This window comes from Gallinula chloropus (assembly GCF_964237585.1).
Source record: "Gallinula chloropus genome assembly, chromosome: 16".
NCBI classification, from domain to species: Eukaryota; Metazoa; Chordata; class Aves; order Gruiformes; family Rallidae; genus Gallinula; species Gallinula chloropus.
The window spans coordinates 8,915,972-8,932,445 of NC_140101.1; the positions used below are offsets into that span (position 1 = coordinate 8,915,972).

Consider the following 16,474-nt stretch of genomic DNA (forward strand, 5'->3'; position numbering starts at 1 on the left):
TACACAACCATCCTGAACACAGGCTTTTTGGTTGGAGGAGGGGCTGCCAGGTGGGGGCCGGGGCTGAGTTACAGAGCGGTACTCAGCCTCACTGAGCTCAGCTGCTTCTGGATCAACAAGCAGGGCCTGGGAAGCAGTTGGGGCTCAGCTGGTCATCATTTTTTCTCGTGGCAACAATTATTCGCGGGTGATGCCACCGGAAGGCGGGGGGTGTAGTCCCATCTTCCCGAGGAGGGATGCCGCGCCTTCCCCTCGCGGTGCTCGCTCTGGTCCAGGCGCCTCCTCCGCTGTAAATCAGCGCTGGGGCGGCAGGGCCCGGCCAGGAAAGCGTTAACTTTCCCTGCAATGCTGCATCCCAGCTCACGGTGGAGCTGCCCTCCTCTCTTCCACCCCCAACTTCCAAGTCACTCTTAACAACTCCGGGACAGAATTGCAGGGAAAAGCTGGAGGTTCAGACTAGACTTGTTGATCCCCGTGCCCAGGCAGAAGGAACTACCGAGGCTTTCCTTTGTGTCTACGCGGAGAGAGGGCCGGGGCAGCGGGGGCAGATGCGCCTTCAGCGTCGACTGTAGGTAGGAGTGAGGAGCCGCACCCGAGGGAAGGCCTTGGAAAGCTTCCTGCCGAGGGAACCGATTTACCTCGTTTCCCTTCCCCTCCCCCCGGGCTCCGTGGACAGCCGGGAGCGCGGCCGCCATCCCTCCGCCTTGAGGCTGCCCGCGGGGGGATGCGAGCAGGGCCGCCGCTGCTGCCCGCCCCGCTGCAGGATGTAGCCGCCTTCGGCCCCGCACAGCTCCGCACCGCCTCGCTGGGAGCCCGCAGGAGGAGGTAGGTGCGGGCCGGGCTCGGGCCGAGGGAGGGGAACCTTTCCCTGGGTCCTGCGGCGGCGGCTGAGGGAGCAGTCCCGGCGGCGTCCTGGAGGCAGCGGTGGTGTTTTAGGGCTGGGGGAGGGTGAGGGGGGGGTCTGGATCGCGGGGAGAGGGGCCGAGCTCGCAGAGCTGTGGCGGCTGGACATGGAGGAGCCGTTCCTTTCTGTGCCGGGGTTTCTCTTCGTGCCATCTTGTGTAAGCAACAGTGCTCAGGGCTGTCATGAGCCACTGGTCGTTGCAAGGAAGGCTCGGGGTTTTTTCCTTACTCCGATTTTCGTTGAATTCCCCGTTATGCAGAGGGCGGCGTCCCTGGGCAGTCCGGAGGGGGTAGTGCGCGTCCTTAACAGCGCCTGGAAATACCCTCTTTTCGCTTCCCCTCTCGGGGAAATTTGCAGGGCTGGAGTTAAACAAAAGCCTCTGCGCCTCCCTGCAGCCTACACGGCTGAGCAGGGCAGAGCGAGGGCCGGCGCCGAGGGGTTGCCCCGGCTGGTCATAGAGGCACTCGGGGTCCGGCGCCTGAGATCCGGCAGGGCCGCTCTGCGGGAGGGAGCAGCGGCGGGGCTGGGTGCTCGGGGAACAGCGGTGGCGGGGCGGCCGCTCCGGGATGGGGGACAGCGTGTGCCAGCGCATCTCTGGTTCCCGGCCCGACGCCTTTTGGGGTGCATCGCTGAATGGTGCTCGGGGGAGTTCTGTGCCGCGCCCCCCCCCTCCCGCCCCCATCAGTCACTAGTCCCTCGCCCTTTGCTAGCACAGGCTCCTGGGCCCGTGCCTAGTCTCCGCAGCGTTCCCTCGGACGGGGTGTGCAGGCGACCCCCTGGGGCAGGAGTGGGGGGCGGGGGGGAACACCCGGCCGCCGCCCGGGGGAGCTCGGCGGCAGCGCCGGGGCCGACACGTGGGAGCGGGCGGCCTTCAGCACCGCGGGCGCGGACAGCGCCTGCCCGCGGCCGCCCGCCCGGCGGGGCGCGGAACACGGTTCAGCACGGCCGGGGCGTGCAGCGCCGCCACCCCCTGAGCTGATTAGCGGGGCCGGGCGCTCCCCCGCGCGTGGATAAGGCAGCGCCGAGGCGGCCGCGGGCGCCGAGGTCAGCGGGCGGGGACCCATGGTTGGCCTCTCTTGCAGCTCCGGGGCATGGAGGGGAAGGAGAGGTGAGGAGAGCCGCCCCCGCGCGCCCTGCCGCACGCCGCACCTTGGACCGTCCAGCCTGAGCGGGACCAGCGATGCCTCTGGGGATGAATAAGCATGGATCTCGCTCTACTACTTCTTTGCCTCCGGACCCCACGGAGATCGTCAGGAGCAAGGCCTGCTCCCGAAGGGTCAAGCTCAACGTGGGGGGGCTGGCCCATGAGGTTCTTTGGCGGACCTTGGACAGGTTGCCACGGACCAGGCTGGGTAAGCTCAGAGACTGCAACACGCATGACTCCCTGATGGAGATCTGTGATGACTACAACTTGGAGGAGAACGAGTACTTCTTCGACAGGCATCCCGGGGCGTTCACCTCAATCTTGAACTTCTACCGTACTGGCAAGCTGCACATGATGGAGGAGATGTGCGCCTTGTCCTTCAGCCAGGAGCTGGACTACTGGGGGGTGGATGAGATCTACCTAGAGTCCTGCTGCCAGGCCCGCTACCACCAGAAGAAGGAGCAGATGAACGAGGAGCTCAAGAGAGAAGCTGAGACCCTCAGGGAAAGGGAAGGGGAGGAATTTGATAACACTTGCTGTGCTGACAAAAGGAAGAAGCTCTGGGACCTCCTGGAGAAGCCCAATTCCTCAGTAGCGGCCAAGGTAAGATCAGATTTCTTCTCAAGTCTTGTCTATATCTGCTTGTGACTGTGGTGATGCTTACATGAGGTATTGCCCTGCTACCCTTGCTTTAGCAGCAGGGCACTCATGGCTGGATGGATGCTGTGAGTGAAGGGGAGAAAGGCCTCCCAGATTCAAACAAGGTTTAATGTATCTTTTTTTGGGGTAGTTTGGAAATGATATCCTTGGGGCAGTCTAGGCTGCTCGGTGTGGGAGCAGTTCCTCTGGCCCCCCAGGGTCAGCATACGCTGATTGCCGTGCCTGAAGGTTAGTAGTCTTGTTATCCAGTGGCCTGTATTGGTGCATTTTGTAGTAGAGATTTCTTTGTGCCTAAAACATGAGTGTCTCCTACTGCTTAACCAAACTGGCTTTTAAGAAGAAATCTACTTGCAACAATTAGACCCAGGTCCGGTCAGGAAATAATGCCTTTCCCTGTAGGGCTCAAATTTAAAATTCTGTGGTGAAATACGTTCCATTTTTTGTATTGTGCACTCCTAGGCTTGTGGGACTACTAAAAGCAAGTGTGTGAGTTTTCACCCTTTACTTGAATCCAGTCTGGTTTAAGTCAATAAAATGCAATACTGCTGCAACTCCATCACTGTCAGTAGCTGAAGTGCTGCTTACTCTGGAAGTTGGTGCCAGTGCAACAGATCTATTTGAAGGTGCTTGGAAGAGAAGATCCATGTTAAGAGAAAACAATGTCAGAGTTGGCTCTGATAATTTAGCTGCCTCATGTTAGTCACATATTCTTCAGTGAGGAAAATCTCTGCGAACACAATGATTTAGTAACCATGGGGACAAAAGGGAAGGGGAAGAGGTGGAATGAATAACTGAAAAGCATGAGAGACTGAGCAGTAGGGACCAAAACTTGAATTTTCTGTGTACTAATATCCTCATGGTGGGCAAAGTAGCAGAAGAGAGACCCCAGCTACCTCTTTAAGGTCACCTCCCTTAGCTTCACCCATAGGAAGTCTGGCTTTGGTGGGCTACTTACGAAAACAGACCTCTTCTTTCCCTCTCTATTACTGAAATGTTTCACATCATGAACCAAGAGCATGTATGAAAGTTTTGGGAAAGGATTTTATGAAGTGTGGAACTAAATGGCTCATTCTGGCAGGGGAAGGGAAAGGCATGGTTGGCTGCTGAACCAATTATCACTTTTTTTTAATGACAAACGGAGCCTCAGAATGTCTTTTTCTCTCCAATGGCACGGGTGACACAGTGCTGAATGCATTAATCATTTATAAGGCTCCTTTGGCACAGTCCTGGAATCCTGAAACACAGGCCCCGGGCTTCACTGTCTATGGCACTGACTCAAAATCCATTAGAGACTGTTGATGCTCATGATTTATTGTATATGAGCAGGGGTCATTCTTGCCAAATAAGTGTCTTTTGTGATTTATAAATTAAATACACTCTAGCTTCATTTTCTGAGAAAATTCTCAGAGTAAGTGTATTCAGCATTGCAGGCTCTGGATTAATTGAGAGGGAATGGTAATGCATTACTATCCTACCCATTTCAAGCTACCATTCTGTGACTTTGTTACTGTAATGAAAAGGGACCTCAGATATTCCAGCAGTTCCCAACCATAGGTTTCTACTCATTTCAAACCTAGCAAGGAAAATGGACATGCTGAACAACTAGCTTACCAGGCAGGGACAGAAGAGCTGCTAAGTCTGTTCTTTAGCCAATTTTCTCCCTGCTGGTGGAGAGCTCTTCTCTCATGCTAGAGTATGCCCCTTGCTTTGATCACCTTCATGAGAATTCATTCCACATACTGAACAGGCTGGACCCAGTCTTCAACTCCTGATGGAAGGACGTGAGGAGAGAGACTTGGCAGCCTGACCTGTTATCTGACCTAACCAGCTGTGTCCAGGCTCTGTTTCAGGCTGCATTTTCCAAATCTGAGCCTCTGCCTTGACAGCTCCTGGTCAGCTTTCCTCAGCTGTCTGCTCAGTGGAGCGCTTTTGCAGAGGCCACGGGCCTTCAGGAACTTCTGTTACCTTTCCTGAAGCCAAAGTCCATCTGCTTTGCCAGGTCTGGGAGCTCAGGCTGTTTTTACAGAAAGGAAACAGAGGAAACCATTCTAAGGTTTAATGACTGTCACTGGAGGACCTAAAATATTTGAGGAAATGTCTGCTACTCTATTCTTTTTGTTCAGACTTGTGCCACTCAATGCAAATGTTTTTACTTTTACATGTAAGAAATGCAGGTTCCCTTCATATTGTCTTTAGGAAGTCTAGAAAATGGCTACAAATGTAGGTTCTCCCCTAAACCCAGCACTATCCCTTTGTAAGCCATGTCCTTTTGTCTAACTTCTCAGTATTTTTGTCTGTGTTCTCTGTATGTTGACATTGTCTGCACACCACCTAACAAGATTCCTCCATAAACAGCTTTCTGCAGAATGGGACTGGTTAAATACTGAGAGCACAAGTTGGTTTCTATTTGCAGGGGTTCTTTGGGTTTGGGTGGTGGGGTTTTGTTTGTTTTGCTTTAGGTTTGTGTGTCTTTGTATAGGTTTTGTTTGTTTTGTTTTAAAAGGAATTACATGTGATGTACCTCAGGGGTGAAAACAGCTTTCAAGTAAGAAGAATAATCCCCCAGACCTTAATTTCTGTTGCTGTTATATCCACTGGGGATTTACTCGTATCTTTTGACTAATCTGTCTGGCTTTTAAACTAACCACCTCGTGGCAAGCAGTGTCTTATTTATGTGTGATGCTTCACCCTGTACGTGACTGGAAAGAACACTCTGTGAGATTTTGTAATACCCACTCTTTGAGAGTGTCCAGATTTCTCCAGTGAGGCATCAGATAGCTGCTGAAGCCTCAGGCTTGCTGTCTTGTTACCCCTCACGCTAGGAGAGGGGTGTTTGCTCCCTTCCTGTGATGCTGCAGCCCCTCACAGCTGTAACCCAAGCAGCACAATCCTCGTGTGAGGTGCCAAAGAGCTGCCGGGCAGCACTCCAGCTCTCCCCCAGGGTGCTGCAACAGGCACCTGCACCGTTTCACCCACCAGTTCAGTCAGTTTGGAGGCACTTGCTGTGCTGCGCTCCCCTTGCCCAGTGGGAAAACCCCTACGCGCAAAATTGGGCACTGAGGGGCTCTCCCTCTACCAAATGAAGAAAAATACTTGTTGGGCAGTTATTTGATGAAACTCTTCATTTCTCTCTTGGCTAGCCTTACAAGGTATTGTAAAGGATCAGTCTCTCCTGCTTCCTGTGACTCTATTTGCCTGTATATCCCTGAGAAGCACTCACTGCAGTCTTTGTGGATGCCTCCTCCTCTTCCTGCAATCACTGTTTTTGCATGTTCATGCTTATTTTTATCATTCTCCCAGTCTCCCTTAATAGTTTGGTAGTTTATTTTTTGGTTTTGTTTTTTAAATAGTATTCTTCCTGTACTTTGGTGTACTCTCACATCCATTTTTAACCATAGAGGACTCTCTGGTGCTCGCTTCTGTCTGGATTTACCCTAGATGAAGATGAGGTGCAGATACTTTCTGGAGTAGCTATTGCATTTTCTTGTATGGTAATTTTCCTTTCCTTACGAAAGAAAAGCAGCTCTCCAGAAGCCAAGTAGAAGTGCTGCTCTTTCTTGGGACTTAGTGTCTGTGTCAGAGCACTAGTTCCCCAGTGCTCTGGTTTGGGTTTTAATCTTAATTACTCTAAGCTTGGGCAGCTGGTTTCTGTCACCCACAACCCAGCTAGCAGCCCTGGGTTTCCAAAGCAGAAGTTCCTCCTGTAGCTGTTTTTTTCTAGCTAGTCAGGATCTGTAGGCCTACCTGCCTGGTGAAACATTCCCGCCCCATGGGAGAGCCAGTCTCTAGTTTTAAGTAGACTTCATGGCATCCTGAAAAGTCAGACTGCAGCTGTTCAAGTGCTTTCCAGTATAGACAAATAACAAATTAGACCAGTTCAACATCTTAATTAACTTATGTAGTCTTGGAAATCCTCTGATCACCTGGACCTTTCCAGCAACTCTGCAAGAATATAGCCCTTTTTACCTATTAGAAGGAAAAGAAATCCTTTCTTGTCCTTACAAATGATTTCCCCAATCAATATTTGAGCAATTAGTGTTGTATGGGGGGAGGGGAAGTCTGCTTGTCTTACAGACTCCTCTGCATGTGCGGTTTTCAGCTATTTTTCTCTCGCTGTCCTGAAGGCTGAGAAAAACATGATGACATCACCCATTTAGGTTTTTTTTTTTTTTTGCAAAAAGCTTCTCTGCATATCTGCATGTCAAGTAGGATGTGCACTTCCTCTCCTCCTCTCTGCTTCCACTTCCCACTTTTCCCTGTCCTGTTGGGAGCTCAGCTGCAGCAATACCTCTGTTCTGGCAGGCTATTTCTTATGCTTTCTTCTGTTCCTACTATGCCTTTGCCAGTGTAATAATATCACGTTTATCCTTGAAAACATGCAACTCCAATTCAGTAATCTTATTATGCGTGCCTCTACATTTGTTGAACAGCTTTTCTCGAGCTGCCCACTGCTCTCTGCTGCTAATCTCTGGATGCATTGCTTAGGGATTGGGGAGGTTGCTCTGTAAACTCTTTTCTTATTATTGTTGATAGTGAGAAAATAAGAATGATAAAGCCTCTCAGAGATGCATTCGCTACATCTAGAGCGTTCTTCCCCCACGTGGGCTTTCTATTCCTGGCCTTCCCTTATGGCATGCAGTTTTCATTCATCTCTAAACCTGCCTGAATTTAGCATTCAGCAGAGGAAAACCCTCTCCCTAATCGCAGGGGTCACAGTTACCTCTTCTCTGTCTCTGAGGCTCCCATCAGAGGGCAGATGTTCACCTTGTTAAAGCCAGATTGACCATAATTTGCGTGCATCTTCGGCTTTTATTTTCCTGTTGCAGCTATTGCCTTGGCTCTTCTGCTATATATAGAGGACTTACTCCCTTCATTCAAAGTAAACTCCTGTCCTCAGAGATCCTCAAAAGCAGAGCCTCATTCCAAAGCCTTTCCCCCAGGTTCAGGGATTTGCCACTTTGGCCTATAGCTTATTGCTGGGTTTCTAGCACAGCAATGCCCTGTGGGGACACAAATGATTGCTGCTCTGTATCAGTCTCTCTTCATCCTACAGCTCCTTTCTGGGTGTTTGTCCTCCCAGTGAACCTCTTAAACCTTTTGTCTGGGGAGCCCTAATTCCTGTGTTTAGTGCCCTGCAAGTGTCTTGCTTCTGTCTTACTGATGACCTTCCCCCAACAGTTTGCTGTGCTGCCAGTTTCCAGAACTCCTCTGCATTACAGCCTCCTTAAATTCCCAGTTTGGGGGGAAAAAAACCTAAACCCTAGTAATACTGAGAGCCTGGTAACTATGTCCTGCAATTCCATCCTGTCTCTAAAGAATCTTGCTGTGGGGCCCTGTAACATCAGAGGTATCCTGGCCATGATGTCACACTGGCTTGTTAAGTCTCCCACATCCCTAACGCAACATCCCATGTTATTTCCTGCATGGGATGTATCTGGCGACCACAAGTTTGTTCTAAGTTCTCCAGGTTGGACCACCCTTCAAAGGTGATCCTTTCTGCAGACCTGTTACAGCAGCCCTAAGCAGCCCTTGGATCCAGGCAATAAGCAACCTGGCATTTCCTGCCTGAAAATGATCTGGGGTCAGCAGTTTATAATACACACCTGCAGATCTGCTGTCTCTAAAGGATTTTATAATAGGAAGGTTGAAATTGTTACACCTGGCAGTTCTTGTGATGTACTTGACACACAGCCCATGACATACATAATACATAAACATGTATGTAGGCATACTCCTGGAGTTTTAACTTCTCTGTAACCTTTCAGCTAGGAGAGCCTGGAGCCAGTTTGTGGTCCTCCCTGAACCTGAGCATCCACATCTGTGTGAGACTACCTGCCTCAGCAGGGATCTGATGAGCTTATATGCTTGGTCTGAAATCCTTAGGGGACCTGTGCTGTAGAAATGTAGTCAATTCTATTTTTAAAGCACCAGCTCTCATATGTACCTTTAAAAAATCTCTCTGAGAAATTAATTCCCTTTGCTGCTCAATGTTGTCCCGTCCTACTCAGCCTGCAAGCAGATATGGTTTAAGGTGTCAACATTTTCACTTAAACGTGTAGGAAACGTTACAAGAATGAAAAATCCCCATTCTGTTCAGCTGTAACTGCAGAGGTTTAGTAATGGGATTCAGGGGAAGACTGCGGGGCCTGATCCATCCAGGACATGTCAGCATGCTGTAATGCCCACAAAGTGTGGGTGCAGCTTCGGCTGGCAGCTGTGCAGAGCACTTGCACATCCAGCAGAGCCAAGCCTGCTGTGGCCCTTGGGTGTGCACTGACTGCAGATGTGCTCAGAGCTGTGGAGAGGCACTATGCAGAAAGATAAATTCTTCTCAATTTTTAAAAACCACTGCATTCATTTAACTCTTCATACACAGTGGGATAAATATCCTTGCCATCATGTTCCTCCTTTTACCTGCTCCTCTTGATCCCAACAATCAGAGTTTTCTTCTGATTTCTGTTGATGTGAATGCCCCCACGGAGAGGAATAATCCGATGTTGCTTTTACAACATGAGCATTGCTATTTGTCATTGCTAATGGCAAAATATTTATGTCAAAGAAAGTTCACAGCCGATCACTTAGTTCTTGTAATAAACACAGTCAATATGATTTACTCCATGGAGATATCTGGCAGCAACAGAAGAGGCACAATGGGGTCATTGAATGTGAGCAAGACACTAACAGCCTTCTCTGAAGCAGCTATAGGTGGAGGCTGTATGTTGTCACTGCTTCTGCTGCATTAAAGCAGACAAGAATCAAACCCTTACTGTTATGAGAGTTGACCAGTTTTGTTTCCTAGATCTAGAAGCTCAGCTCTGTCACGGGCTGGGCTGGCTTTCTGCCTGTTGTAGTAGGACTGGGAGCACTGGTGCTGTGGTACGGCGATGGCTGAGCTCAGCCTTGGAGGTAGCTGTCCTTATGGGGCAAACTGCTTCAGGGGCTGAGTTGGTAAATTTGCTTTGTGTTGCTCAATGCCATGGACCTAGGAGATGGCAACAGCTTAAGGATCCCTGTCCCACAGTCTGTCGCTTAACTCTCATGCCTGAGCTGCTTTAGCTTTGGCTCTCTTTAAGATGACCTTGCCCTAAGTGTAGTCCCTGGGGCAACAGCCACGCATTCACCTCCTGGTGTTCTTGGTTACTCAGTACAGCAAAAGGAAACCTTGCAGTAAGCCTCCCACCCTGCGTTTGGCTGGTCTCTGGTTTCTTTCTGTTGTCCGAGCTTTTCCTGGCCTCCCCTGTCTCCTTTACAATCTGGCACTGCCCGAATGTGGTTACCAGCAGGATTTGGTGAGGTCTCTTTCTGATTTTTAACGAAAAAATTCTACTCTTTATTCTAGAGCAAGTTTAGAAGAGTGCTGAGCTTCCTTATGCATCCACTGTGCCTTTGTACCTGCTAAAGCCCCTCCCAAAATGCCAGTATTTAAATATACTAAGCACATTTATTTTCTAGGTCCCCCAGTAACACCAGCAACCCCAGCTCTGCTACTGTGGAGGGTAAAACTCACATTGAATGTAATGGGAGCAAGTGAGTATTAATAATGTCTGTACTCATCAAGCAAAGCTCTCAAAGTGCTTTGAAAAGATGGATTACTTAAGGCCAGGACAAACCCGTGATATATGTATTATCCCCATCTTAAAGTGAAGAGGTGATCATTGCCCAAGGTCAGTGAGGAGGGCCAGGGCACAGCTGGGGGGACACATGCCTTGGCTTCCCCCATCTCACGTCACCAGTACTTTTTTATGGTATAGGTGAGCTTTCCACTGCCTACAGTATGATATTGCAGAGGGAGAGGTACTAGCAGCCACTGACTGTTTATCCTAGGGGGTGGAGTGAGAAATCAAACCTCTCTTTGTTTCAGCACAAGTGGGGTATGAGTGGCCACAGAAAAGTGGGAAGGTTTTCTCTCCTAGAGCTAGAAAGGTTTGTACTGGGCATTTTCAGCACTCTGATGCAATTCTGACACTAAGGCTGGGGTGCTGTCTAACTGTGAGACTCTATATGTATGTAGTCTAACGTACATAAACATCTTAAAGGAATCTATTGTGGAATTATATAGTCATAGTAAAGCATATCCAGTGCAGGTTATATTGATGTGTATGGGCACATAAATATATTTAAACTTGTTCCTCCATATGGGAATTACTTTGTAGCAAAATCAACCTGATTAAGGAAGGCATTTACTTTCAGTTAAAAATTCCCAATCCTAGCAACCTGCTCCTCTTTGAGCACAGGAAATGAAACACTCAAAAATATAACCTAAGGGGAGTAGTGTATCCTCAAACAAACAATTGCTACCTTTGATAGCAGCAGCATCTACGTGAATATCAGGGACAGTAACTGGTCAGAGCATAGGCTTTTTGGTAGCTTGGGAGCTCCCTTTAGCAAACTTTAGGTAGCAGCCAGGAAAGCTCCTGTGTGACCTACAAGGACAAGGGTCTTTGGGGTACCATACATCTCTTTCCCTACTGAATCTCCCAATCTGCCCCTAATTAACTCTTCCCAACCCAGGGTTGCAGCACCTCCCTGTCCCCTTCAGCTTCATGTGGTTTTTCAGAGGAGAGACCCTGTGGCATGGTCCTCTCTGGGAGTAGAAGGTTGCACTGTTGCTCCCTCCCTGCTGTGACCCATCCCGTGCCACCTCTAGGTGAGATGATGATAGCCAGCCCTTCCCTCAGCATCCAGCCCCTGCCTGGCCTCAAAGATGTATTGACATTTTTAGGAACTTCCCCTCTTTCCCCATTCACAAGTCTCTCCCGTTCTGGTTGTGACTCCTGTGTTTTGCTGGAGTTCTTCTGGTCCAACGATACAGACTGCTGGTCCGAGGGCTGGGGATGTATTGTGCCTCTTCCTGAGGCATTGCAGTGTGGGGAGGTGGCCTTAACTCAGCACTCTGCTGCTTGGTTGTGTCTGAAACCTGGGTTTGGGCAAGAGAAATCAATAGCAAAGCAAAAACTGAAGCACTTGTTGGTTTGTGAATCGCCTATTGACAAATCTCATGTGAAAAACAACATCCATGAGGCATCCATCAACTCTTGTGTCACTAAAAAACCCATGTCAAACAGCCAAAAGAAATGGAAGGAAGAATTTATTTTAAAGTTCATTTTTCCTGTCGTATGTAATCAGTTCCAGTTATTATGAGTTCAACTTATTCAGTGCTGTTCAGATTCATGTGCAGAGCCAAAAGCACAGATTAGTTTTGTTTTATTTAGGTCCATTTGCCCTTGCTCATTTTTGAGCAAAATGGAGTTGTAAATCTCATTTGCAGTATATAAACAACATAAACACCAGAAATGTTCTCTGATTGGTCCTGATGGACAAAATGTTTCTAAAATGTGATTATACTTACCAAATTTTATTTTAGGCTTAAGATTCCTTGTGGGTATCTCTTAAAAAAAATAAATCCTTCATTTTGCTAAATGAATAAATTGAAGATGTGGGTCTCAAATACTTAAAATCTTTTGTAGGGGGTATGAATTTTCCAAGCAAAGTAAGCACACTTTCCATGACACAGAAAATCTTTTGCATGCTGCAGGTGTGCTTTGCTTGGCTAGTTTCAATGGTACCTGATAGTAGCATAAACTGGGAATGGAAATGTAGCACCAGGAGCAGCTCATTGGTTGCCTGAGAAGCCTTGCATGTGGCTATGTCAATTTTTTTCTCACTTTTCTCAGTGATTCAGTGTCTAGTCCCTAGCTTTTTCTACCCTGGCATCTCCCAGTTGTCTTATGAAGGAGAGACACAGTTATCCCAATGTACTTGGCAGAGGGTACAAAGGGACTAACTGGCTTCTAAGGGCTTGTGATGGAGCAAGGAATGGAGTTGTAATCCTCCTCTAATCCCTGGACCATGTTTTCCTCTGGTGCAGCTGGATCCCTGCCGTAAGCATTCAAGAGGCAGCTGTGATAGGAAGAGCTAAATACCTCCCTGAAACTGTGTAGGAATCCATCTCAGACTGGATTCTTTTTTTTTTTTTTCAGGTTTCTGGCAATCTTGCTTGTATGTGGCTCTTTCTCAGCTCTGAAAAACATTGTTCACACCTGTCATTTCTCTGGTTATTGCAAAATGTCCACCTATCACTCTGCACACTTAACTTTTTCTGCATTGTATGCTTTTATTAACTATAGTGAGCACACATTAAGCTTCTTGTAATCAATACATTTGACCGCCTCCGCTATTACTGTAACATCCTTGTACTACTCCACATCTGGCCATTCTCAAGAACTATGTGTTCATCAAGTATCTGGATAGAAAAGGAGTGTAACTCGTTTCTGAGGCAATGTTTGTTGTCTGCTATCAGAAGAACCCAGCCTCTGTGGTGGAATAGGGATCTTTCACTCCTTGTTTCTTTTATGAATTTTTGGTAAATCTGTCCATCTTTGCATAAGAGTTAAAGCTTCTTAGAAAAGAACCGTGAGGGGGGAAGTGTTGTCTCCACTCCTGTCAATGTGCCAGGAGTTTATTAATAATACATAATAATTATACGTTGCATTTCTTAGCTCCTTTCATCTGAGAATCTTAAAGTGCTTCATGAACATTAATTAAGCAATCCTCATGACTGTCTGGTGCAGTAACTATTATTATCAATCTACACTTAAATATGACAATGCAGAAGAAATAGTAAATAAGAAAATCTCCCAGATACAGGCAAGAGCAAACCTGATCCAGAAAAGTAAAGCATCCTGGAGCTTGTGGCTGTCACACCTGAGCTTTTAATCTCTGACTGCTCCTCCTCTCTCTTTTGTTCCACAGGGAGCCACTGCAGAGCTGATCCCAGGCTGAGCCTGCTTTTGCAGGGGAAGGAGCTCTTGTGGTGGCCCCATCTAATGTAGCTCTTGCTCTTCCATGAACAAAAGCTTTAGGATGTCCTGTTCAGCATGGACTGGGAAGCTCCCTTAGTTCTTTCTCCTCAGCCCTTGGACAAAGGCTTGCATGAGCATCTGTGCCTTACCATGTTGATTGGTATCACTCAGGGATTTGTTTGTAGAAAGAATAGCTTTTAATTAGAGTAGAACAGGTATAAAAAATAAATACCAGTGTTCTGGCAGCAAATTCCCCCTCACCTCATAGCTGTGCCTCATGCCTGTTGCCAGTGAGCTGAATTAAACTAAGGTTAGACAACATACTGTTCTTCTTAGCCTCTAATCTTCCTCAGGTAAGTGATTGATCTCAGCAGGTTTTGTGGAGTTTAGCTGGGAAAAGCCGTGTCTTTTCAATGTGTTAGTTGTTAATATGAGGAAGGCAGGCTCACACAACAGCACTTGTGGGTTTCAGTGTTAAATACCTGCCAGTTCTTGCAATGTATTAATATATACGTTACCTTGGTGTTGGGACTGGGAGATGGTGGTGTAGCCTGTGTTCCCAGTAGTGCTGAAGGTCTCAACACCTCTGAGAAATGTCAACCTCGAGTTTCACCTGCTGGTGGAGATGGCAAATGGCATTTACTTTTGGTTTATTCTGACAAAGTTGTGGGCTTGGTAGGTGACTCCAGCTAGATTGGGTTCTATGTACTGTTATTTTGATGCTTCCACGTAAACTTGAAGCAGGTGAGGTGTAGTGTGTGAAATCTGATTGATTCCTACTGATCTGGGGCCTACTAGCCCTGCCTTGACTGAAGCACACCTTGTCAAAGGGAGCTTTTCAGGAGCAAGAACCTCACACATCCTTCATGCTGCCCAAGGTACCAATGGGCCCAATGCTTTCTGTGTCTGGTCTGGTCCTAGGTTCTTGTATGTGGCTCAGCAGCACAGGACAGAGCACTCTTGGGCTGTCCTGGTAGGGAGATATTTCTATCAAACACAAGATGTGCTGCATTCTAGAGATCGAATTGCATCCCCGAGTTCATTTTCTAATGGGTGTGTTCACGCGCTGTGTTAACACAATGTAGTTCTGTAGGAGTAACTTTAAACTTCCAGCAATCCCATGGAATGGTCTAATTTCATGCCTGCGGCCCTCACCAAAGCCAGCTGTAGCATATGCCATTTACCTACTGAAATACAAGACCTTCATCATGCTAAGCAGATGCATTGGGTCCTACCAGAGTGATATCTGGCCTCTCTTTCCCCTCTACTGAACACTGGGCCAGGTATAATTCCATTATTTTGGTGTGTCTGTTGAGCTAAAGAAAGAATTTGCTGAAGTTTCTGGCTGTGAGTGAATGGCCATGAATGAAACCTACTTGGCTTAGTAATTATTTTAAAAGATGCTTTTAAGAGCTTCTTGTAAAGTGGTTATGAAATGCTTACTAGTTTGCACTGTCTTCTGGAAAACTTGCTTCGTGGTCCAGATAACTTAGGCATGGTGATGCCACTGACAGGATTTATATAAGTAATTTATTTGATTCATAAAGTCCTTGTAGGAAGATGCATCTTCTTGTTCAGTGTTTATGTATCACTAAGTGCAACACTGTCCTGACTCATAGCTAGTGTTTGGTACCCCAAAACAAGTAATAAATATGTTTTACAGAGAAAACAAAAACTGCTTTAGAAAAGTTTGGGATTAGTTTCCATAATTACTAATTTTGTATCCAAAGGGGCCTGTCTCTTGAACAGGAGTGGCAGAAGGATGACATGCCTCTCCTCTGCCTGCTCTTCAGCTGTGCTGCTCATCTCACCACCACTTGCTCACTTAAACTGAGATCCCAGTTTCCAGTAGGGCTCTGAACTGTGCAGAGCAACAAGGGATTAAAGGACCTGTTTGGTCATCCTCCTCCTGCCCAGAGGCGGGGCAGATACAGAGAGAAAGTTAGTGCTTTGGCTCTTCTGGCTTAGTTCACCTAAGCTGGTTGCATCATGGGTTTTGTTGCTATAAACTAATCCTACAGCAACTGGGAAGCATTCCCCTAGGCACTCAGTGCCAGTTTCAGTACATGAGTGAGTTACTGATACTTTCCAGACAGAGGTAATCTGTGGTCTTTTTCTGAGTAGATGTAGACAAGCATGTGTGTGCAAAGGAAGAATGAAGAGCTGGGTTTCACAGACAGTTGCTCTGATTTAGCATGCAAATCAGATAGTTGGAATATGCAAATGTATCTTGAGGTTTATACCAGCAATTACTTAATCTGCATGTGGAAAAAACAGGATAATTGTGTGCAAATTAGACATATTATTGTGTATGGTGCAGTTGTGTGTCTAAATGGTCAGCAAATCAGATCCTTTCTGTCAGTAGCTGACTTTATATCCTCAGGGAAGCTAAGTCTCTTCCTTATTTTTTCTTTTTTCCATTTACACCACGTCCTGAAACAGTTCAAATATGTACTGTCATTTCATCCCTTGTTCCCTTCGTTATCATCTACCTGCTGGAATAGTTCTTTTCCTTAGCATTTTTTGGGGGCAGTAAGCCATAATGCTGGTAATAGGATCCCTCTTCCTGCACACAGAATGATCTTTTGCATCAGAAGTACACTGCAAACCCCTCCTAAGAAGCCTCTTTCTTTCAATGAAACCCTTCACCATTGACTTCCTTGCTGTGGTCCTTGCCAGAATGTTTCTGGTGAATCTAGTGAGTCAAAATTTAGCTTGATGTTCTTGAATGAGCTCTATAGTGTTGTGCTGTTCTGTTGTGTGTCTTCCCTCCATACAGGCGGGATGAAAACCCAAACTGAGAGAGATGATGGTCTGCTGGGCAGAGGTGTGGCTGATACTGGCAGATCAGGGTCATGGCTTTGTTAGGAGCTTTCTGCACAAACTCCAAAAGGTGGTTTTTCTCTTGTGTCTTTGACCAATATCTGCAAAAGACAGAAAATCTTTCATTGCTTTTCCTGTGCT

At 47.3% G+C, this 16,474-nt stretch overlaps 1 protein-coding gene across 1 annotated transcript in view; it reads left to right on the forward strand.

Moving 5' to 3' along the window:
* Window positions 1-2,084: 2,084 nt before the first annotated feature.
* The window catches only part of KCNB1 (potassium voltage-gated channel subfamily B member 1), a gene marked incomplete at both ends in the record, with an annotated part of 125,989 nt that continues 111,599 nt past the window's right edge, over window positions 2,085-16,474 (forward strand). The window contains one exon of the mRNA XM_084271536.1: window positions 2,085-2,651. Coding sequence (XP_084127662.1) covers window positions 2,085-2,651 — 567 coding nt within the window. The remainder of the gene's footprint in view (window positions 2,652-16,474) is intronic.